This window comes from Marmota marmota, unplaced genomic scaffold (assembly GCF_001458135.2).
Source record: "Marmota marmota marmota unplaced genomic scaffold, marMar, whole genome shotgun sequence".
In the NCBI taxonomy this organism is placed as follows: domain Eukaryota; kingdom Metazoa; phylum Chordata; class Mammalia; order Rodentia; family Sciuridae; genus Marmota; species Marmota marmota.
In genome coordinates, this window is record NW_025999862.1 from 5,422,519 (window position 1) to 5,448,240 (window position 25,722).

The 25,722-nt window shown below is 35.1% G+C and overlaps 1 protein-coding gene across 5 annotated transcripts in view; it reads left to right on the forward strand.

Moving 5' to 3' along the window:
* The window catches only part of Ctnna3 (catenin alpha 3), a 1,666,222-nt gene that overhangs the window by 383,800 nt on the left and 1,256,700 nt on the right, over positions 1–25,722 (forward strand). For all 5 annotated transcript variants that reach the window (XM_048810157.1, XM_048810163.1, XM_048810171.1 and 2 more), the window contains one exon: positions 20,678–20,941. In XM_048810157.1, the coding sequence (XP_048666114.1) occupies positions 20,678–20,941 (264 nt within the window). The remainder of the gene's footprint in view (positions 1–20,677; positions 20,942–25,722) is intronic.

Consider the following 25,722-nt stretch of genomic DNA (forward strand, 5'->3'; position numbering starts at 1 on the left):
TTTGTCATCATTGACTGAGGTCCTGTCTTCCAAGTGATATAATCTGTTGGAGTTGCTTTCTATTGAGCTTTTAATTTGGTTTATTTTTTCTTTTATTTCAAGGATTTCTGGTTTTTTTTTCCTTCAGAACCTCTATTGCCTTATTGAAGGAAACTTTTGCTTCCTGTATTTGCTTATATAGCTCTTTATCAAAATGATCTTTTGCTGCCTGTATTTGCTATCTTATATCATCCGTTAATTCACAGAAGATTTTGATTATGTACATCTTGAACTCCTTCTCTATAATTTCTTCTGTTGTGCTGGCCATGGATTCTAATAATGTAGTATCTTGGTTTGTTTGGGGCACTTTCTTTCTTTCTTTCTTTCTTTTCTTTCTTTCTTTTTTTTTTTTTTTTGTGTGTGTTGTTCGTGTGTCTTCCCTTCTAGCACTGCAGATCAGAGGCATAACAGTTTTTTCCCTATAGTTTTTCCCTTATAGGGTTATAGTGTCCCTGAAAGGTTCCAATACCTCTTCTTTAAATGGGAGAACAATATTAACAGATCTAAATACAAACAATATACAGCCTTAAACCAAATAACTGCTATTAATACATTTACAATTTTGTCACAAAATACAGAAGTGGAGAGTTCAATTATTATGTACAATATAAATAGTAGTTTTGCAAAAGGGTCTACCGTATCTGATGGCAGAGAAAGAACTGAGGGTGAGGTGTAGGATGAGACGGGGTAGGAGGTGCGGATAGAGTTATTAGATCCTTGGAAGCATGAAAAAGGAATCAATAGAAGTTGGTTAGTAACAGGAGAAGAGAGAGAAAATGATTTTCTGAAGACAAGTAAATGGGAAGACAATAGAGAAAGTACAGAAAAGAAACAATCATAAAAATTAAGAAAAATAAAAATTATAAAAATAGGAGATAAAAGAATATACAACACAACCGTAATATACAATTTAGACATCCCAGTCCTTAGTAGCCTAATTCATGAAAATTTCTTGGTTTAACAAATGTTGGGAATGTGAGGGTGGGAGAAGAGAGAAAGAAAGAAAAGAGAGAAAAAAACCTTCAGGGAGGATACAAGGATTTTTTTGTTGGAGATCAGTATCTTTCCTGCTTCCCTTCTCATCCAATAGGTAGAGTTGTCTGTTGTTTGCTGGTATCTCCCCTCTCAGGGTGGTGAGGATTATTAGGGTGGGGGATTGGCTTTTGGGGTGGAGCTCTTGGAGTTGGGATATAACACTTGCCAGTCTCTGATGTGAGATTGCACCTCAAGGATGTCTTTTGAGACCTGCTTGTGAGTGCCGGGTCTTATCTCCTTATATCACCTCTAGACCTCAAAATTCCTGGTCTCTAATTTAGTCTCTAAACTGTATCTTACCCCCCTCCCTTCCTACTTCCCAATCAGGAACCTTTCTCTCCAAAGGTCTTGTGGGATGTGCTCTGGGGGCTGTGCACATTTTTCAGAGAGCTATTTTGTATTGAGCAGTTCAGAATCAGGTTTTGCCAGCTATGGATTGGCCATGTAGCTGCAAGCACTCTGCTGCGTTAGGGGCTGACAGGGAGAAGGGAGAACTGAGGACTATAGGTACCTTGATTTTGCTTCTAAGCTCTAGCCAGTGTCCCAAGCTGGGAGTTGCCCTCAACTAAAGATGGCAACAAAGGTGTCCCAAGATGGAGGTGGCTGATTTCAGTGATGAGGTGTTGGGTTGGGTGGGGCCAGTGGTGGCTTTGGGTGGCATGTTCAGAGATGCAGCTCGTGTGTCATGCAGTATTGAGGCTGGAGGCTGTCTCCAGACCATGTGTGATGTCTCAAGTGCAGGCTACTGCATGTAGGGGACTGTGGAAATGGTTGCAGTGTTCCAAGACACAGGCCACGTAGATGAGGTAGATGAGGGTCAACATGGGAGTGGCGGCTGAAGGTTCTGCACGTGGGCACTGGCTGGGTGTTCTGCATGGGAGCAGCAGCCAGAATTCCTGCATGGGTGCTTATGCTGGTGGTCCTGCTCAGGCACCCATAGGTCCTGTGTGGGCAAGTGGCCAGGAGTCCTGCACTGATGCTGAGGCCTGTGTGCCCATGGCGACCATGATTCCTTCATTGGAGCAGCTGTTGGGGATCCTATAATAACTCACAGACCAACAGTATTCCCACTAATTGAATCCCAGGTCATAGAGTGTCCCAGAGTGCAGCTTCCCTCTAGCCCATCATCTTGGATCCTCCCCATAAAGTTGTCTTGATGCAGTAAAGAAACTAATGGGTTCTTCTAACTCTGGAATGCTATGTGGAATGAATTTTCAAATGGTTTATTTCTGTATTAGAGGCAAACATCAACCTTCTGGGATTGTCCACATTCCAGCATCTTGCATCTGTTGTATTTATGATAGAAAAAAAGCATATTTAGTCATCTGCTGATTCCATTTGGTGCTAAATACATACTTCTCTCTACAGTACAAAAATGCTAATTTATTTTATGTACTAAGGTGGATTGAAGCCATTCCTAGAGACATGAGTATTTAAATTGGCAAAAACTAAAACAGTGAATACTCTGCATATAGATGATCATGCTTTATATGCAGTTCTTGAGTAAAGCATTTTTTTCCCTGTCAATAGAGATCTAGATTTTAAATACAACTTGTCTTCTAGTAGGCAGGCATACACAATTGACCTTTTGACTGCAGCCATTGAGTTGATTGTTTTTCTTTTTAAGCTCAGGAGATTTCTATATGAATTTTGGTAAGCATGAAAGATGACCTAAGAAATACCCCCAACTAATCTTAACATATATGGATATATTTTTTCTAATATTTGTTTCTAAAATGAAAGATATAAAGAAGCAGGAAATTTGCACTAATTCTGAGCTGTTTATCTCTCTCAGATATTTACCTGGCTTGGATGATTCTCTGACATTTTATTCTCATTTATAGGACAATATTTTGTATGTGTTATCAGTAAGATGTTTCAAATTGTTAATTGCATAGTGTAATTTGAGTTGCTGTTCACTCATTCTATCAGATCATAATGGAATGAAATTAGAAATCAACTGTAAGATAAAAAATAGAAACTAACACCTGGAGACAAAATAATATACTGCTGAATGATGAATGGGTAGCAGAAGAAATCAGAGGCAAAATTTAAAAAATACTTAGAAGTAAATGAGAAGAGTGATACAACATATCAAAATCTTTGGACACTCTGAAGGCAATTCTAAGAGCACAGTTCATAGCAGTGAGCCCATGCATTAAAAGAATAGAAAGATACCAAGTAAATAATCTAACATTACATCTCAAGGCCCTAGAAAAAGAAGAAAAAATCAACACCAAAATCAGTAGAAGACAGAAAATAATTAAATCAGTATCAAGCACCTCTTATGTATACCTTCACAGAGCTTCCATTCTACTAGGAAAGACAAAAAAAACCATGATAAATAATTATGATATATAGTATATTCATGATAATAGTAAGAAAAAAGCAAAGCAAGGGAAGGGGATATTGTATATAGAGGGTGGAAATGTTGGTTGAATTTTTGTATAGAGTGACCAGGGGAGGTTTCCTTGCAGACCTAATTTTTGTTTTGCTTTGTTTTGTTTTGAGAAAAGATTTGAAAGAAGTGAGGGAATGAACCAGTCATGGATCTATATAAGTGTGATACCAATGGGCAGGCCTGATGTAGCAACATTCCTGGCTTCTTGGAAAAACATTTAGGAGGTCCAGATAGCTAAATCACAGTGTGCAAGGAGATTATTAGGAATGGGTTGGGCAGATAACATAGGATGCGTTGAGTTAAAGAGTGACATGATGACATGTAGAGGTGATAAAGGGTCAAATTTTTGATAAATGAAAGTAAAACTGACAGGATTTTTCTGACAGACTAGATACAATATATGAGGGGAAAAAAGTTTAAAGATGATTAAGCTTTTGGCCTGGGCAACTAAAAAAATGCCACTAACTGAACTGACAGACTTTGGGAATAATGGGTTGAGGGACTGTCAGGAGCTCAGGTTTTGATATGTTACATTTGAGAGGCCTAAATATCAGTTTTCTTAGTCATCTTTTACCTGGTGCATTTAGAAATGCTCTTTTTCTCTCTCTGAAGCATTTCTTAAGCTTCTCTTATTTTTCCTTATAATACTTTATAAATTCTTACTATTTCACCAGTTTCAGCCCATTTAATTTATTTTAGTATTTTACTGTCTAAAAATTTCTATTGAACATAAGATTTCATAGCTAGGTACTTACTTTTACTTTGTACTTTTATTTCCTCATAGCTGAGTGTAATTCCTTTGTATAAATCCTGTTGAAATCAATTTTTCAGAATACCCAAAATATAGCAAGATTATTCACCTAAGTTATTAACACAGAGCACTAACTTAGCATTTTGAAAAGCATGTCATGTCAAATATGGGACATCTTTACCTGAATTCTGTTTAGAGTCTTGCTTCCTGCTGAGGAATGTGCTAGAAATCAAGTATTTTCTAGAAGCCTGAGATTCTTAGCAATAAGCTCTGAATGACATACTTTCATATAAGTGCTAAAAACTGTCATCACTGTTTTCTAAAAAGAGGTCTTGACCAGAACACTATGGAGAATAGTTCATACATAAATCTAAGCAACCTAATTGAGAATACAAGTAAAGAACATTTCCATTCTAGACTGAACAGAACTTAGCTTTTTGTAGTTGTGACATCCTTTTCCAAAGTTGGAATTTTTATTAATGGAAAAGTAAATTATTTTATGGCAGTGACCCTCAAAGTTTTGTGATTATTTTAAGTGATAAGAGATAGTATTAATTTGTTGGGTATTTTGTGCTAGCTCCTCTACAAAGCCCAGTGAATTAAGACATTATTTTGACATCAAAAGAAACTGATAATTTGGTGAGACATGCAGATGTTTCAACAATAACTATAGAAAAGTAATTAATATGTGATACAGTAGTGTTGTAAAAAAAGGAGCACATGAGTGGAATTCATGTGTAATAGAATGTGAGAATTCAACATGTATTAAAGTATGAATATGCATTTACCAGGAAGGATGACTAGGAATTTATGAGACCATACAAGGGAAGATTGGAACATAGTCAGGGAAAGACACCCATGAAATCTCATGTGATTCTGTGTGACTGCAGAGAAGGGTGCCTGATGATGAAGGGAGTAGTAGGAAGTGAGGTTAAGGAGAGAATCTGGAGTCAGATCATGCTCATCTAAAATAAACAATATGAGAATTATTGTATGTGAATTAATTTTTAAATTGGGAGGTGAGGATCAGATTTGAATTTTAAAGTCTCTGGATGTATTACAGAGAAAAAATGATATTAGTAAAAAAATCTGCTACTTATTAAATATTTCTCTAATTTGTTCTATTTGTGTTCATAAATACTTTTCTTTATTCCTAATCATTTCACCTCTAGACTTGTACGATAGTGAGGATAAGAACAGGGTACATATTAGAGAAGAATTTAATGAGTAGACTAATAAACGTCACTAATGGTGGGGATTAGGGAATGGAAACATCAAGGGGATTCCTCAGGCCCCTTGTAGATCAGAAAGAGATTGGAACAGTTCAAACTGAGGTTTGAAGAGAGGCATTTGGGAGTGCAACTACATGTAACAATGTCTGATCTTTTGAGTGTTGTCCTTGGCAGAGTTACTCTTACTTCCTTTCCCTTTCCCTGCAATTTTAAATTCTAAAGAAAAGCCACACCTAAAAATTAAGGTGTTAACTGTTGAATAATCTTAGACAATGAGTTCAAATTCTGACATGGTTATTTTGAGACAGGACCCAGGTCATCTGTTGACCTTCAGATATAATCAGAATGTATAATGTCCTTCCTTATTCTTTAATTTGGTGCACCAACTAAAACAACACATTTAAATTGCTTGATATTTAATTTGCAGAAAAGTAAGACATTTATTACTAACCCCAGTAGATCAAATTTCTTTGTAGATTCTAGCCAAAGAGGGGGAGAAAAGGAGAAACATGTTTTGGATGAAGAAGACCCCATCCATAATCTTCCTTCTCCTCCTTTCCCCTGTTCCTGGCTCCTCCTATCTCTCTTTATATTAAAGGTCTTTGTGTCCCTAATTTTCCTAAGAATGTGTTCTGAGGCAATAGTGACCCCTCCTCAGGATACTGGCCCTTGAATAAAACTGAGTTCTTTCTCATTAGCACTTGTCTTCAAAGTATTGGCTTTCAAGTGGTGAGTAGCAAGACATGGGTCTTGTAACAGTAGTGCAAGAAAGACAATGAGTTCAAATTAAGACAGTGAGTTCAAATTCTGACATGGTTATTTTGAGACCTAACTTCAGTTATGTATCTGGATCTCAGAAAAAAGAGAGTTATATACCCATCAATTCAAATTTAGAATTCACTGTTATCTAAGAAGAGAAGGGAAACATTTGGAGGAGGGAATATGGTTAGTAGTTCGCTGCTCGGAGAAAGGCAAGTAAGAAAATGCTAGAAAGTGTTTTGCATTTAATTATTGCACCTCACTAAAACCATGAAAAGTAGGAATTATATTCCCATTTTGTAGGAGAATGAAAGTGAATTATTTTTTTTCAAAATTTCCTGCTATTGGAAGAGTTTTGCATTGAGATACTAACCCCAAAGCTCATATAATTTCCTTTATAAAAATGAGATCAACTTCCTGCCTTGGAGTTGCTCCACATTCACTCTCCTTCACCTATTGTAGGCTCATTTGAGTCTAGGAATGTGCATTATCTATCTTTCCAATCTCTTCCAAGATCAGGTACCCATATCCTATGACTATAAAGCATAGACACTCACACAATTATCTGTGTCCATATTTTAGAAGAGAGGTCAGGGATTCTTTTTATCTGGCCAATTTGGATTTGACTGTTTCAGAATGGGGGAAGATACTCTATTGTGTACCAGGGCTTTGTCACTTCCTATTGACTGACATCTGGTCTCATATTTCCTTTTGCAATAAATATCTGAGTTTGTAGTATTAGCTTTCATATCACACCTTTAGCAGGTATTTCAACGTCACTGAATTAAATTAAAAAGGGAAACAAGTTTTTAAAGAAAATCTGGGAAAAGCAACCATTAGGCTATCATTACCGAAATTTAAAATGTTTCTTTTATCAAAAGTAGATCAAATTGTTCAAGATGTTACTTCTTAATTTCATTTTTCCTCTATTTCTGATTGATAATTTTGAGTACTCTAAATGATCTTATGGACCACACTAGTTTCTAGTCTTATAGTTTTGACTTCAGGATTTATTTATTTTTAAATCAATCTTATTCTAAAAATTGAAATAAAGAATGTGTTTCAGATCTCTAAGTTTTATTAAGTATGACAATTATTTGTCAGAAAAATATGCCTGAATTATGTATTTTCTGTTGTATAACCACAGAAGGGGAGAGATAAAGGAAGGTTTTTGGCAATCTTTGGAAGCATATGATGAAGCTACTGATAGCAAATAGAAATCATGTTGGATGGAAAGAGTATTGAGACAGGAGCCAATCTTGGATTCTGTCCATAGCTGGGCCATTAAGTGAGAAAGCAATTAGAGTGTTTGGGTAAAGGAAGCATTATAGCTATTCAGTAAATGTTGACTTTCTTAAAAACAATCACTACTGCCAACTTTTTATTAATCTGTGTGTGCCTTTGGACAAGTGTCCTTTTCCTCTTTTGGCAACAAAGCATAATCTGTTTTTTATCTCCTCATAGGATCTTTAGTGAAAAAATTTCTGGAACTAAGCTGAACAGAATAAACCACTAAAAAGCATAAGGAATTATTAACTAGGAAGTTGTATTAATATCTCTAAACTTGCATCCTACTTGGACTAAATTATGCTATCTGCTCTGTAAGATGCACCAGAATGTGCAGAAAAGACATGGTCTACTTCACAAGCAAGTCACAAAATCTTACATAGAATGCAATTGTTAGGATAACAATATTTCTTGACATTTGATTAGGTATTAAAATTCAGTTTAACTCTTATAGTTGTTAAGAAATCTATACTTTAGAGGACAAATTTCTGACATATGGATATATGAATTTTGTTACATTAAAAGATAAAGCATACATATGGAAGGGAATCATGAGGTATAGCAACTGGGTCTTGCTGAAGTAATTAATTTTTCTGTTTTCTCCTTTTACTTTTTAAAATCATAAAACAGGTAGCTGCAGAGAGAATTTCAGGTTTGGGGTATAAGTCCTAGGCAAACTATAGGCGGATGTATATTGTACTTGTTTTGAATAGATAGAAAATGGACATGGCATAGTTTAAACTCATACACACACATGCACATACATATTTTCTTGACTGACACAGTAGTCTGCATTAAAATTAGGTAATAAGGTTTTGATAGGTGATTTCTTTGATTTGTTAATATTCATGAAACTATCCAAGGTATGTGTTAATGGCCCAGAATACATATACATACCTTACAGGAAAGCTTGATTCTATTATTATATAGTTTCTCAATTTCCTATTTGAATTTGAAGAATTCTTTTATTTTTCCCTTTGTTGAGTTTGTCCTATTAATATGAAATTTTAACTGGTAAAGAAAGAATAGAAAGCAGTAAAGGCCTCTCTGCTCCTTAATGATGTCTTGATTATAAAATCTTGCATTTTCCCCTAATTTTTTCCTTCAAAACTTTATTTATAGTCTGTTCTTGTTTCACCATCTTATATCCCTCTGCTCAGTTAAGGTTAAAAATACCAATTCCTAATTTATGTTGGAGAAAATAATTAAAATCAGTATCAAGAAAATAATTAAAATCAGCAAGCATTTGCACTATTTTGTTTTCTGATAGAACATGAATCTTCCTAGTGACCAGTAAAGCAGTTAGCATGTAGCATCCCAGCAGAGAGCAGACTAGAAATAGAAACCAAGAAAAATGGAATCCAGATAGCCAAGTATAAATAGGTTTTCCTGTTGCATGTTTCTTAATCTTAAGAAAACAAAACTACTCTTTATAGGTAGGTTCTCTTTTCCTTCCCTATCAGAGTGGCTTTGTCAGCTTCAGAAACCTCACTTAAATACCTGGAAGGGAAACTTGATAATTTGCATATAGTTCTGCTTTGCTGAGCAGATTTCTGCTGAGCTATTTCACATGGGCAGGGTTAAAGCTTAGTAAGAAAGTTTTCTTTGATTCTCTAAAATGCAGGCTTGTCCAAGGGCACAAGCAAACAAGTCACAAAATCTTACATAGAATGCAAATGTTAGGATAAGAATATTTATTGACATTTGATTAGGTATTAAAATTCATGGAATCAAATGCTATGAAAATTCTTTAGTTTTGCTCTTTCTGATGGCCAGATTCCTCTTATTTTCATTTTACAAATTTTTAGATTTTTCTTTTTCTTACTTTTTAAGACAAGCTCTGGAAGTAGATAGAAGATGAACTGCATACCCAATTTTCACATCCTCCCTTAAAAATAGTAAATGTGACAGAAAGGCAGGTCCACACATAGTTTATACCGATGATGTCATTTTTCAAGAGAAGGTACACACCATGGTTATTTGATTGACTCTACTAGTATTTTTGTTTTCTTTGATTATGTGCAAACTATTAATGAATAGTTTATTGAAGATTATTATACATTCAGAAAAGTGTACAGCTGAAAGTTTCATGGCTCAATGAAATTTTCAAAACTAAACACACCTATGTAACAAGCATTCAGAATGAGAAACAGAAAATTACCAGAATCCAAATGATTCTTTATTCTTTTCTAGTCTTTAATTACTCCTTAAGAATAGAATTGGATATAACTTTCCTATATTTATATATGAATACACTACAGTGAATCTCCACATGATGTACAACCACAAAAATGGGATCTTAATTTGAATAAGTCAGGCTCCATGTATGTATAATATGTCAAAATACATTCAACTGTCATGTAGTTCTAAAAAGAATAACCACGATTCTTTTTTAAATTAGAACATTATAGTTATATATAGTAGTTGGATTCATACTGACAAAATCATACATGCAAAAAATTTGGTTTTATTTCATGATCTCCCCTTTTTCCCTCCTATCCTCCCTGCCCTCTCTGTTCTCCTTCCTCTACTCTGCTAGACTTCCTTTTGCTTATCTGTTTATTTATTTTTGATTGGATCTTTTCACTTATGCATAAAGGTGAAATTCCCTGTGGTATATTTATATATGCACATGAGTTTCTAATAATTCATTCCACATTGCTCCACTTCCATCCCTTCACTACCTCTCAATCTTCTTCTTCTATATTACTGATCTTCCCTATATCTTTATAAAATCCTATCTTCCCTCTTCCTTTCATTTATTTTAGTGTAGCTTCCACATATAAGAGAAAAAATTTGACCTTTGTGTTTCTGAGTCGGGCTTATTTCCCTTAGGATGATGTTCTCCATTTCTATCCAATTACCAGCAAATGACATGATTTCATTCTAGTTTATGACTAAGTAGAACCCCATTATGTACATTTATCACAATTTCTTAATCCATTCATCTATTGGCAGGGTTGATTGCATAATTTAACTATTGTGAAGTGTGCTTCAATAAAAACTGAGGTGGCTGTATCACTATACCATACTGATTTTAGATCTTTCAGAAAATACCAAGGAGTAGGATAGCTGGGTCATATGGTGATTCCATCTCTATTTTTTTTTTTTGAGGAATCTCCATACTGCTTTCTAGAGTGCTTGTACCAGTCTGCAGTCCCACTTTCAATGTATAAGGGTAACTTTTCTTCCACAACTTTACCAACATTTACTATTATTCATATTTTTGATTATTGTCATTCTTACTGGAGTGAGATGAAATCAATGTAGTTTTGATTTACATTTCCCTGATTGCTAGAGATGTTGAACCTTTTTTTCTCATATATTTATTGGCCATTTGAATTTCTTCTTTTGAGAAGTTCTGTTTATTTCTTTTGCCCATTTATAGATTGGGTTATGTGTGTGGGGGGTGATGTTAAAGTTTTTTTCAGTTCTTTGCATATTTTGGATATTAATTTCTTGTAGGAGGTTGACTGGCCGAGATTTTCTCCCATTCTTTAGGCTCTCTCTTCATGCTCTTAATTTGTTTCCTTTGCTGTGCAGAAGCTTTCTAGTTCAGTGGCATCCTACTTATTGATTCTTGGTTTTATTTCTAGTGCTTTGGGGGCCTTGTTAAAGATGTCTGTGCCAGCACTTATATGATGGAGTGTTGACCCTATGTTTTCTTCTAGCAGTTCAATATTTCTGGTCTAATTCCTAAGTCTTTCATTCATTTTGATTTTACTTTTGTGCAGGATGAGAGATAGAGGTCTAGTTTCATTTTTCTACATATATTTTTGTGAAATATTTTTTCCCCATCCTTTTTCCTTTAGCCTGTGTCTTTGCCTCTTGTAAACAGAACATAGTTGGATCTTGTTTTTTGATACATTCTCCTAATCTAGTCTTTTAATTAGGGAGTTGAGATCATTAACATTCAGGGTTAGTATGGGTATGTGTTTAGGTTTTCCTGCCATTTTGATTTTTAAAAATATTTAATACTGTCTTGATTATCATTTAGTAGATTCGTCTTCTATTGATCTTCCTCTGTGTGACCTTTGGGGGTTGTTTTTGGGTTCCTCTGTGTGTACTTTGTCTTTGAGTATTCTTTGTAGTTCTGGCTTGGTGGTCATGGATCAGTTTTGCTATGGAAAGTTTTTATTTTTCCCTCTAATTTGAAACTGAGCTTTGTATAGCAGCCCTGGCTGGCAGTTTTTTTCTTTTAGAGTTTGGAATATTTTTTCCATGTGCTCCTTGATTTTAGGATCTGATTTGAAAAATCAGCTAGTAGTGAGCTTTATTGGTTTGCCTCTAAATATGACCTGATATTTGTCTCTTGAAGTTTTTAATATTCTTTCTTTATTTATATGCTAGGTATTTTGATTGTTTTTTTCTTGGAGAAATTCTCTTTTGATTATGTCTGTTTGGGATCCTGTATGCATCCTGTATTGGGTATCTAATTAAAAATTTTTTTTTGTAGTTGTAGATTGACATAACGCCTTCATTTTATTTGTTTATTTTTTATGTGGTGCTGAGGATTGAACCTAGGGCCTCATGCATGCTCAGCAAGTGCTCTGCCACTGAGCTACAGTCCCAGCCCAGATATCTAATTTTGATATGCAAAAGTTTCTGAAACTATCATGTTGAAAATGCTCTTACTACCTTTATATTGTATCTCCATGTTCTTTTCTATTCCAATGATTCTCAGGTTTGGTCCTTTAATGTTGTCCCAGAGTTCAATTATTTTCCCCCTTTTCTGCAATCTGTGTACTCAAGTTCATATATCTTGTCTTTAAGGCCTGAAGTCTAGTATGGTAGTGAAGCTTTCTAATGAATTTTTAATTTGATTGTGTCTTTTTAGGAATTCTGATTGGTTTCCTTTCAATATTTCTATTTCTTTAAGTGGTCTTTCATCTCTTCTATTTGCTCTATAATTCATTCCTTAGACCTCTTTTAGTTCATTGAACATTTTAATAATCAGTTTTTTTTATAACCTTTCTCTGGAATTTTGTCTTACATATTTGTGGGATCCTTTGTTTGGGGGATTCTCAATTTTGTTTGCCTATTTCCTCATGTTTTCAGTGGTCTTGGTTTTGTGCATGAATTGAAATAGATTCCCCTTCCTCCTTTTTTGTACATTTTTTGGTATGTAATTATCTTTTTTGTTCTGAAACTTCTCTCTGTTTTTGATGCATGAGTAAATGTCAAGGGATGAACCTGAGATTCCTCTCTGATTGTTCCCCCTCAGGTTCTGGTTGTTGGTTTGGGGTTTTTGTCTCCTCAATTCTTTGAGGTAGAGTAAAGTTAATACTCAGGTGGGACTAAAACTTTTGTGGGGATGAGGTTCATTGTTGCTTGTAGTATTTCTTGGCAGCAGTATCTCTAACTGCCATCTTGAAGTGTCACAATCTCTTTTTAACTCCTTTTAGAGGAAGAGGAGAACCAGGAATAACATTATGTCAGATGCAGATGGAAGGCCTTAAAATAAATGCCTGGTATCTATTTTGACTACTATAATGCTAATTACCACCTATATAGGAATGGTGGTGTTAGTGTTTAACAATATCAGCATCAATAAAAAACCATGAACTTGATCAGGTATTTGAGAGCAGGTGATTACTGTGTTCTCCATTGTATTAATAATCACTACAAATTTAATGGAGCAGGAATTATATAAGCTATGTAATTTGTACTACTTATTGGGATTATAGTTTCTTAAGTAAAAGAAATTGGAATAAGAAGGCAAGAGAAAGTTTGAAATGTTTGGAAAAATTATCAGAGGTAGGAGATAGGTAGCAGGTGTCAGCTATAAAAAAGAAGAAATAAAAAATTAACTGAAAATAATGAAGAGAAGACAGAGCAGATGGGAAGAGGAAATGTTGGCTCTTACTGGGGGAAGAGAGTAAAGAAGGTAAGATAGGAGGGTCCAGAACCTAGGTATGAACAAACCAGAATGTATCAGATCAAACAATTTGAACTCTCATGTAATTGTACTACATCTCAGCCTAATCAAGGATAAATAATGAACACACACACACACACACACACGCACACACACACACAAAAGCATGCCTAATAAAAATTTAAGAATAATACAGTATGATGAATTTATGTTTGAAAATTTGAAAAAATGTTAAAATTAAAAAAGTAAAAAAAATGAGTATGGGGAATAACAGAAAAAGATACAAAGGGAAAACATAAAAAGAAAATGAGAGAGGACTTGTTTCCACTTTGGTGGTCAAATCTGTTTGCAGGGATGAATTTTGATTCTTTACATTTATTTTTGGCTCTTTGTTTTTAACCATTGTATTTGTATTCTTCACCTAGCTGCTGGCCAGGCATACTAGCTCTGGACTTCCAAGCTCCTAGTATTAAGTGGGATAGATGGGGGAGTGCTGATGAATTGTGTAATCCTGTAGCTGTGATAATGCAAAGTTCTGCATTGGAGTTACCAGATGAGGTTTGGACTTTTAGTGGGTTTCGGAACTCTGTTGGTGGGTATTTGATATTTGGATTATCCTCCTATTGATGTGGAGCTGCCAATCTCTGCTGGACTTCTTTCCGGTAAACTCTACTTTCAGGGCATAGGGAATAACCCTTCACAGGGTTCACCTTCATCGCTGTGGATGTAAACTGTCAATTATCCACCCTGGTGTGCAGATGCCCTTGTGTGGCTGCAGTGAGCATCTTGATCACAATAGCTCTTATGGGGCACCAGTAACTATGAGAGTTTTCTCTCTTGGGATCCAGAAGCAAAATGGTCCAAGTAAAATTTTCTTTGTGCCTGTTTCAGCCTCTCTTGTTTCAGGCATATTCGGGGAATTTTTTTCATCGGAGGCTGAGTTCCTAAACCCATGCAGCTTGCACAGGAACAACTTTCAGAGTCCAGGAACATATTCCTTAACTGCCCGCCTATTCCACACCTACAGAGGGTCTTAGGTAATGTGCATCCAGAACCTGCCTGTAGTGGGCTTTCTAGCTTCACATCCCTAGAAGGCTTTCTGCTCCGGCCCACTGGAGGACTTGTGGCCCGCGTGGAACGCTTTCACCCCCATGGACTGCTCTGGATTTGTTTTCATTGATAAGCTTTCCATGTCAACTCTGTGTCCATTAAAATGGGTCTTCCTCTGTGACCATGGGTTACCCCAGGTCAGTTTTTCTTTATTTTTAAATTTATTTATCCACTGGCTATGCATCTCTTACATAAAGCTCCCTGCTCCACTCTTCTCTGCGTCTCTAAGGAATTATTTCTCATGTCCAAGTTACCAACTTTCTGTAGTTCTATAATTGTTTTCCTGTAGTTCAATATTAAGTTCTGGTGAGGTTCCTTTGTTACTCACATCCATGAAGAGAATTTTTCCTGCATTCTAAGTCTAGGGTTGGAGAACTGCTGGGACTTGCTTCTTTTCTCTAGTCCACTGTCTTTTCTCCCTGTATAATCACTATTCTGATTTCTAACAACATAGGTTAGTTTTCCCTGAGTCTGAACATTATATGGACGGAATCAAACAATATGTATTATTTTGTGTCTGATGTTTTTTGTTCCATGAATCATATTGTTGCATGTAAGCTGAATTTTGTTTACCTTCATTATTTTGGGTTGATTCCATTTTAGAGGTAGTATGGAGATGGCTGCTATGAACATTTTTCAAATGGGTCTTTGGTGAACATATGAACACATTTCTATATATGTGTATTTTCTCCTAGAAGTGTAATAGCTTGGTAAAAAGGTGTGTTCAGCTTTGGTAGAAACTATCAATTTTCCAACATAGTAGCACCAATGGCTTTGCTAAAATTTAATGTGGAGATGGGTATAGTTTAATTATCCTCTTCATAAATTTGATTTCTTGGAGTAATCATAGCTGAGGTCTCCATCACCATTATAAACTAAATTTTCTCTACTTATTTTTCAATTCATTAGTCCTTTTTGTTACTTCAACAAAAGTGTAATAAACTTCTAATATATGCCATATGCTATTAGGCAATACGAGTTATAGTACTTGGATTTTGATCTAGTGTTTCTATGTTTAAGAAAAAATTCTATTAACAAATTGTCAAGTTTATTCATAATTTATAGATATTTATGTCATGTGTCCTTTAATATAAAACTCCATTTCAAGGTGATCAGATCCACATTTTAAAGTTTCCTTGATACAGAACTCATCTTTCTATGTGGCTTCTTATTATAAAGATGATTATCCATAATAATACAGGTTCTAAACTCTGGTGTGCATTATTTAAAAACATTTTCAAACTTAATTTTTTTTAAAAAAAATTCAGTACTTTCTGATGCCCTTTTTGGTAATTTAAGTATATGCAATGTTTGGCCTTTGGGGTTAGCACATAAAATTATTAGGGTTACATCTTTGAATAACAATTTATGACTTCTAGGTTCTTCTCCTTGTAACACTCATCTGGGAAGAAGGACCTGTAACCTTCCTACTTAGCTTTGGCTCCCAAATGGGAGCTAATAATTCATATATGTCTATTCTAGGCTAGATTCTTCTTTGAATTCTAGAGTGTGTTTTCATTTTAGATCTTATGGTGGCATTTGAAATTTGGTAGGTGACAAAATGTGCTTAACCTTTGTCTTCCAAACACATTCTTTTTTCTTTATTCCCATGTTGGTGCCTGCATCACTATCTATACAATTGGTGAAACCATTTTCTAAATACTTGTAAATACCATCTCTTCTCCCTCCCATCTAAGTATCCCAGTCTTAAAATTTTTACTTCCTCAATATTACCTGGATACAGTGTTCAGGCACACATTGTCCTTGGTCTCCCTGATTACAATGTCATAATTGTTAATCAATTCAAAAGGCTTTCACCAGGGAAATTTTTTGAAAATACATATTTAAACTTGTTGCTTTTAGTGTTCTTAGTATGGTATGTGAAATACCTCCTGCCTAACTTTCCAGCTGGATTTATCAGAATTCCTGCTCAGGTTTTCTGTACTTGTAGTAACACCTGTAGTGGCTGCATGCTCCTTTCATGCTTCAGGCGTTTGCACATGCTATTGATTGATTGATTGATTGATTGTTCCACATTGTTCACAGGGATAAGTTCTAATTCTCTAAGTTTCACTTTCTCTAAAATCCTGCCATTTACAACAACTTGGATTAACCTGGAGGACATTATGCTAAGTGAAACCACATAGACATAGAAAGACATTGTGATCTCACTTCAAAGAAATTTAAGAGTTTAACTCCTAGAAACAGAATATTATGGTGGATGCAGTGGTGGGGAATGGGGGGAAATGGGGCGATATTGGTCAAAGGATATAAACTTATAGTTTTAAGATGAGTAAATTCTGGATATCTAATTACAGCATGGTGATGATGCCTAATAATATTGTATTGATTACTTGATATTTACAAGGAGCAGATCTTAAATGTCTTTACAATGCCCACATGATAACTCTATATTGATGGATGTATTGATTAACTTGACTGTGTTAACCATTTTATAATGTATATCAAAGCATCATGCTATGCACGTTAAATATATGCAATTTTATTTATCAGTTGAACCTTGAAAAACTGGAAAAAGATTCTTTTGATAAATTTTCTTTAATCCCCTCAAGATTGGGGATTAAAATCCCCTCTATTTTATAACTTTATTTTAATTTTCATATGAATTTATTTGTCTCCCCTTATTCTCTATGAGTTCTTTATCTTTGCATTCTCAACACATAATGTATTTTCTGAAGCATTTGTTGAATGAATGGTTGAATTAGCTTATAACTTAGAGCCCTCCATTTTTATGTTATGTGATCTTTAAAATCCCTAAATATATTTGTTCTCTTGCCAGGGTTAAAACTAATATGTTACTTCTCTACCCAATTGCACAGATTTGTAAGGTCTTGTTTTTTAATCCCATCTGTGAGCTTCTTCATCAGCTGGAAGCATTAATGTCTCCTTAACTTGGAAATCTCATGTGAGCTTTTTCTTCTGGAGCACTTAAAAAAAAGATATCAAATAAGTGTCAGTCCTGGAGGAATTAGATTCTGTATACTTCTATATCCAGTGAAATCCCTAATTGGTCTTGTTGTTTAATTCTTATTTTGATTTCGTTTACAATCTTAGAATATAGACAACCTATGAACCTTTGAACCCCTGGTAACATCAGTTAAAACAACCACAAATATTACCACAACAACCTTTTGTTTAGGAGAATGATAGTTATTAGTTTTCCTTTTATCTGTCTGTTTACTACTTTAAATTTGTTATGTTTGATATCCTTTGGGAGAAATGTTCTCGCCTTTTTAATTTCTCTTACCTAAACTATTCACCTTTCCTTTCTTTCCTCTATCCACTGTCATAGTATATTACTGCTATGTTCATGGATCCTGTCCTTTCTTGAAGGCTTCATAGGCTTGCTCTTTGGGGTATTAGTGCTCATTAAGGATTCTATAGTTGCTTGGGCAGAGATGGCAAAGTATGAGGTCAAAAGCCAGAATATATTTATACTTTTTAAATTCCAAAGTCTCTATAGTATTAAAGTTACTGCAACTTATAGTAAATATGCATAGCCACTGTCAGAGCAAAGGAAATAATTTTTAACCTTAACCTTCTTTGTAATAATTTGCATTCACCTTTTTTCACCCTTCACTTACCTAAATTCTGACACTGCCAATCTAAATAAAGAAGTACAAATGTGTAAATTACTTCAGAGGAAATAATATATTATATTATAAATACAGAGACTCTTCCTCAATTCTTTGTTGTTATTCCTTTGAGAAGCTATGCATCCTTTGTAAACATTAAACTCTTTATCCCCTATGTCACAATGGGATGAATGTAAGTGGTGCTATAAAATTGCGGGGGATATAAAAATCACCAAGATCATCACAGAACAAAAACATATGATAAATTTGATAAATTGAGGAATTAAATAATTCCATACTCTATAATTATTTACTGTTTTCTACATATATTCCATTTCTGGTGTGCTGTATCCTAAGTCTTGTGAGAGAGTTGGCAGAAGTGTCATTATTTCCATTTTTACAAATGAAAGAGCAAACATCTGAAGAATGGATGACTTACCCTGCTCATCGCCCTAATAATGGAGCTGAAACTAGAATCCAGACCAAAAATAAGGGGGGAAATTTTAGCAAGACAAGAAAATCACAAAGTGTCTTTTCTTGGATAATTAGTGAGTATGAACAGTGAGTTGACAGCTACTTCTAACTGTCCTCCCTATATCTTGTAAAGAGGTTAATCTTCCCAAAGCCTGCCTAAAGTAGCAGACAGCCTTTATTTCCAAAAGAGAAAGAACTAAAAATATAGTAACACAAGCCATTTATTAACCTCAGGCAGCATTATCCCGAGGTGGCAGAATCTTGTGAAAAAAGCATAGGGGTATATGGAATTGCAATCAAAAGACTTACTTAAAAGATCTAAGTTCTTTTACCAGTCTACTTTCACTAAATACCAACTTAGTTAAAACAGGGCTAATAATGCTAGCCTAACTTTCTCAAGGGGTGTCATGGTAGTCAATAAGATAATGTGTACAAGCATTTTATAAGCTAAACGATATAGAATCAAGTCATCATTCTTATATAGCAAGTAAGGAAATTGTTCCACACAGGAAAGAGTATAGTATAGTTGACAAGATTAGGGATAGCGAGTCACACTGATAACAATAAATGCCACCATCTAACTATGCCACTTGGTTAAAGAAATTAGTCTCTTGAAACCTCAGTTTTCTCATCTTTAAAATGAAATAAGAATCACTTTTATCCTGAGTTTTTATGAAGATTATATAGATGTTATCTATGCATTGCATAAACTACTGTAAATGTCCCTTAAACTAGCTTTATTTAAATAAAAAATTTTGACAATAATTTTAGATTTAAAGAAAAGTTACATAGCTAGTACAGACAGTTCCTATCTACCATTCTTAACATTTGTTACAAAAATACATATTGATGTATTACTATCAATTATTAATAGATTATATTTAAATTTTCCCAGATTTTCATGAAAGTCTTATTTCTGGTTTAGGATCTAGTCCAGAGTACCACCTTGAATTTATTTGTCATATCCTTTGAGAAGTGTCTTCTAGTCTATAACAGTCTATCAGTCTCCTTGTTTTTCATAATCTTGATGGTTTTGAGGAATACTGCACCTGTATCATGTAGGATATTCCCCTATGTGGTTTTGTTTTTCTCATGACTGGATGGAGCTTGTGGTTTTCTGGAGAGAAAAGCACAGAAATGATATCCTCTTCTTTGCCAGATGTATAAAGTAGTCCATGATATCCATGTGATGTCATTGAGGATGCCAACTTTTAACACTTCATTAAGGTAGTGCTAGTCAGGTTTTTTCCACTGTATCTTTGATCAGCTATCACTTAGCTAGGACTTTCTTTTGCCTCTATTCTCTGTTTGTAAGGCTCTTTATTTAGATTTACTGTAAATTGTCATCTCCACATAAATATCTTTGTTGACTGCTGGATTAAAACAGCTTTCCTCTCTCAAGTCAATCTCTTTGACATTTCATTTTTTGTAATTTCGTTACCTGAAATTGTCTTGTGTATTTGTTTACCTAGTTTATTGTTTATTGAAAGGTCTCCTTCCCACATACAGGAACATAAGCCTTATCTTTACAATACCCTTTCATATTGTTCACATTTGTAAACTCAGAGTCTAACAAAAGGGCTAATATATGTTAAATGCAACTATCTTGAATAACTATCAAAGAAAGAAGGATTCAGGATAAATTTGTTAGCATTTCTGAAAAACAGCAGAAAAGTAGATGAATGGTAAGATGTTTGATTTAGTGTTTTTAACTCACTTAATTTTAACAAAAATTATATGCAATTATCCAACATTTATGGAAAGAAGAATTAGCACCCTTATAATTCAAGTTGTCTTATAATACACTTATGTGAATGCCAGAGTATTTTAGTGACTTATGAATATGTGGCCGACATATTGAGATCTACTCAGGTTTTATACATCTGCACCATTGTGACTTTTACTTATGCACTGTCACATTTCTGTATTATAGCACTTCAGAATTTGAAGGAATATAGAAATAATTGATAACTTTAATGAACTCATGACTGACTATTTAGTTATCTTTTTGTGTATACTGACAGAAAGATAAAGCTTCTGTGTGTAAGTCTTTTACACATAATGCATTGTAAAAAAATTACCTTTACATTTTCTTTTTTTAATTTCCCTTCTCAGGACTTAAAATCTCCAAATCAGAGGGATGAAATTGCAGGGGCACGAGCCACACTGAAGGAGAACTCCCCCCTCTTGCATTCCATTTGCTCAGCTTGTTTGGAACATTCTGATGTTGCTTCCCTCAAAGCCAGTAAGGATACAGTTTGTGAAGAAATTCAGAATGCCCTCAATGTAATTTCAAATGCTTCCCAAGGCATCCAGAATATGCCGGCCCCATTGGAACCACAAGCAGCAACCCTGGGAAGTGCACTCGATGAGCTGGAGGTATGTTGAGAGAGAGGTAAAGTGTGATTTGATGTCATTGTACAAAAATACAGAGAAATGGGCTTTCAGGTCCATTTGCTAGAGTCTAAAGTATGATAAAATAAAAGTCTAGTTATCAGTCTCTGTGAACTTCTTGTGTCTTCCAGTGAATTGATTAATAAGAAAGTATTCTATCAGTAGATTCTGATTCCTTTAAACTTCTTCCAAAGAAGCCAATGAATTTGAATTGTTTATTGGATTAAAGTGATGACTTTATTTATATAGATCAACTTCCAAAATGTAGGATTTATTATCTTTACAAATATTTATTACTGGAACTGCTCTATGTGCTTGGGATATATCTAATCCCTGACATTTTACAAGGGCTTACATTTTAGCCAGGGCCTATAGACAAAAAAATAAACATTAATAACTAAATTATATCATATGTTACATTGAAAAACTCTGATATTGTCAAAGGTTTGATATAGACTGGGAAATGGGGCAGATAGAGAACTATAGCAAAGTGTTGAAGACATGTCCTCTTTGTTTAAATGACAGCATAGAAGCCAGGGTACCTGGATGGAAACAGCAAGGGACAAGTGTAGAGGCTTAGGGTAGATAGTCAATGGGAATAGGTTATGGAGGGCTCTGTAGGCTATTTCTCTAAGTTAAATGGAAATCCACTATAAGGTTTTAACATAAAGATACTTAAAAAGACTATGTTGGTTGCACATAGAGCACAGACTCAAGAAGAGTAAGCCAGAGAAGCTGAAAAACCATGTAGGAGGCTATGTAGTAATCCAGGTTTCACCCTTACACTTTCATGTACCTCCTCATTCCACTTCACATTTTAATTTGGCAATGTCAGAGGACATCAAGGCTAAATTTTGTGAGTAGAGTCAAATGAATTTTGACAGATGGGTGTGGGACATGAGAAAAAAGGAGTCATGGGTGGTGTTTCTAGCTGGGTTCTTCAGAATCACACACAGAATGGAGTTTGGGATACAAGGTGTTATTAGGAATTCACATATGGGAAGGGAGGAAGGAAGGGACAGGTCTGAGCAGAGTGTACTTAAGAGCCAGATGCACAAAGGCTGAGTCAATCAGCAGTGAATTCTTGAGAGAGGATTGCCCTCCAGAGTACCTTATTAAGCAGAAGTGGACAAGCCTTTATGCCTCTTTCAGTTACTGGATATAGGTTACCTTGCCCTGGGAAGTGTGTGAGCTCTGAAGGTGAGAGGATAGCCCTGTACACCTGAGAACAGTCCTGTCCATAGCTGAACAGCAAGTTGCATTTGGAAGGGGTATATGGGCAGCATATCTCTTGACAACAGATAATTTTGAGGGTTGGTTTGTTTGTCTTTCTTGCTTGAGCAGTTATATAAATGAAGTTTTCATCAACCATGATAGAGAAGACTATGGGTAAAGCTGGTTATGGGAAGAAGACCAGAAATTTAACTTTGAATATTGAAGTTAAGAAATTTATCAGACTTTCAAGTATGATGTCAATTGGTAACCTCAGTCAGACATGTAGTTTCTTAATGGGAGACAGAATAATGTAGAGCTTAACAAGGGTAGGGATTCTAGAACCCTAATTCCTAAGTTCCTATCCCACTTTTGGCACTTCCTATCTTTGTAATCTTGGGAAATTTATTTATGTAACTCTCAGTTTTCTCGTTTATAAAGGGGAGATAGTAACAGGGCCTACATTATAATGTTTTTTTTTTTTTCAGAATCACTGAATTAATAACAAAGGTACAAATGTTTAGAGCAATGCCTGACACATAATAAATGCTCAACAAATCTTAGTCTTTTGTATCATTCTTAGAGATGACTTGAGGTGGATTCTTTTATATTGAAGAAATTAATATAATTAAAATTACAAAAAATTTTACCTAGAATTTAAAAAGTAAACTAAACACAACATGTATAATTCATATATTATTCCTAACATTATTACTTTAATGATAAACTCATTAGAAAACTAATAAATTTAAATCTAGCTTGATTTTCCTTTAATTACATCTTTACACAGGTGTCTTCGTGTCTAAAAATCATTATTAAATTCCTAATTACTGGAATCCTTGTGAAAATTTATTAAATTTCTAGTTATTATCACCCATGTGAAAATTTTAAGAACTATTTGTCTAATAAGCTAGAAGATTAATTGTGACTCTCTAATAATACTTCATCATAATTATTTGTCCCATGTAATGAGCACTCAATAATCTTGTTCATTAGATGCATAGCTTTCTTTTTTTCATATTGTTTATTTTTTCTTTTTAGATATACATGATAATATAATATATTTTGACATATTTTACATACATGGAGTATAACTTATTCTAATTAGGATCCCAATCTTGTGCTTGAACATGATGTGGAGTTACATTGGTTGTGTATTCATACATGAACATAGAAAAGTTATGTCTAATTCATTCTAATGTCTTCCTATTAGCATCTCCCTTCCTTCTTTTCATTCCCCCTTTGTCTAATCCAATGGAATTCTGTTCTTCCCCCCACTCTCCTTATTGTGTGTTAGTATCCACATATCAGAGAGAACATTTGGCCTTCGGTTTTTTCGGATTGGGTTATTTCACTTAGCATGATAGCCCCCAGTGTCTTTTCCTTAAGTAAGAGTGAATACTCCATTTTTTTTTTATGCCAGAGATACTAGTAGATATCACCTAGATACTAACAAAGTATTGGGCCCTCAATAAATTAAATATATAACATTTCTTGATTGTTAAAAATTTGACATGAATTATTCACCTAAATATTATAGTGTCCCTATAAGGTAAATATTCACTTTATAGAAAATAATACAGAGCCATAACTCATGTAACTTGTTCTAGTTAGAAAGCTAGTGAATAGTAGTATGTGAGTCTAGTCTATTTTCAGAAGAATTTCTAATTCTAACCTATATTGCCTTCTCATAGACTTGATGTACTTATACTAATTAGCTTTTCCTTGCTGTAACTAAAATACCTACAACTTAGAGAAGTGCTGCAGTCTGGCTGGGCACAAAATCACGAGCCACCACACACCTTGTAGATTCAAACAGCAACTCTTTATTCTCGAACTGTCACCGGCACTTTACACACACGTTCTGGGCAAATCCACACACTCCACCGGGCTCTGAATCCCAAATACTCTCTGAATCCTGTGAGAACTCAATGGGAACTCAAGGAGCGGGCGCGCCTGAGGCAGCAGGATACGCCCTATTCCCAGCAGGGTACACCTTAAACCTGGAACCGCCCTAAACCCAAGGAGCGGGATACTCCCTAATCCCAGCAAGATATACCCTAAACCTGGATCCGCCCTGGTCCTTGAGCAAGGTCACCTTACATGCAATGTCACTGCAAATGACCTGGGTCATGCCATGCGTCATACCTACTTGGCAATGGCTCTCAGCATCGAAGGAAAAGTTTTGGGGGCTCACAGTTTTAGAGGTTCAGTTCATAGGCAGAGAACTCTATGGCTATAGGACAAATATGAGGAAGAACATGGTGATGGAAGTTTCTGGCAGAGGAAGGCTACTGCATTCATGGTATCTGGGAAGTGGAGGACCTGGAGGAAAGGCATGTAGGGAGGATGTACCCTTTCAGGGCATGTCCCCAGTGACCTACCTCTTACAGCCATGGCCACATGCCTGTAGTTACCAATCACTTAAAATACTCAAATTAGGATGGACTGATTAGGTTACAGTTCTCATAATCTAATAATTTGATCTCTGACTATTCCTTCATTATCACAGGAGATTTGAGGGGACAACTCATATCCAAACCATAGCATGCTTAATCAAATTTCAGCATAATATATGATAAGGTTCTTAAGTTTATATGAACCATCAGAAAAATTATAAATATAACCAAGTCCAAAATATGGAATAACTTTTTGGTGGGTAATACTTTGTCTATTGATCATTTAAAAAATGTGGCATTTATACACAATGGAATATTACTCAGCCCTAAAAAATAACAAGATCATGGCATTTGCAGGGAAATGGATGGCATTAGAGCAGATTATGCTAAGTGAAGTTAGCCAATCCCTAAAAGACAAATGCCAAATGTCTTCTCTGATATAAGGGGGGTGACTCAAAATGGGATAGAGAGGGAGAGCATGAGAAGAAGATTACCACTAAATAGGGAAGAGAGGTGGGAGGGAAAAGGAAGGAGAAGGAGAATTGCATGGAAGATGGAAGGAGACCCTCATCGTTATACAGAATACATGTATGATGTTGTGAGGAGAAAAAAAAAAAAGAAGTGTGTCACATTAGATTGGGTAGAGAGATATGATGGGAGGGGAGGGGAGAGGAAGGGGGATAGGAAGGGCAGCAGAATAAAATAGACATTATTATTGCTGTATGTATATAGGTGACTGTATGATCAATGCGATTCTGCAACCTGTACAATCAGAAAAATGAGAAATTACACTCCATTTGATTCAAATGTATGAATTGTCAAGATCATTATACTGTCATGTGTAACTAATAAAAAAAAAGTATAAACAGTCAGTATTTGGGAGCTTTTAGGTATGGTGAGGTGAAATTTTCCAGAGCAGATGAATAGAATTGTATAACTCATTTCCACAGTCTAAACAGAATTGCATCAGGGGATCTCCCATAAGGGATCTTGTTTATCCCAGATACTGTATTTTATATTCTTAGGATTATAGAAGAAGACAGAAGATTTCCAAATTGTTCCTCCTTCTGAGGCATCTTGTATTTCTCACATTAGTTGAAAGTGACTGCTACAGGCAAGAAATAGCAGGAGTTGGAAACTGGGAGAGACAATGTG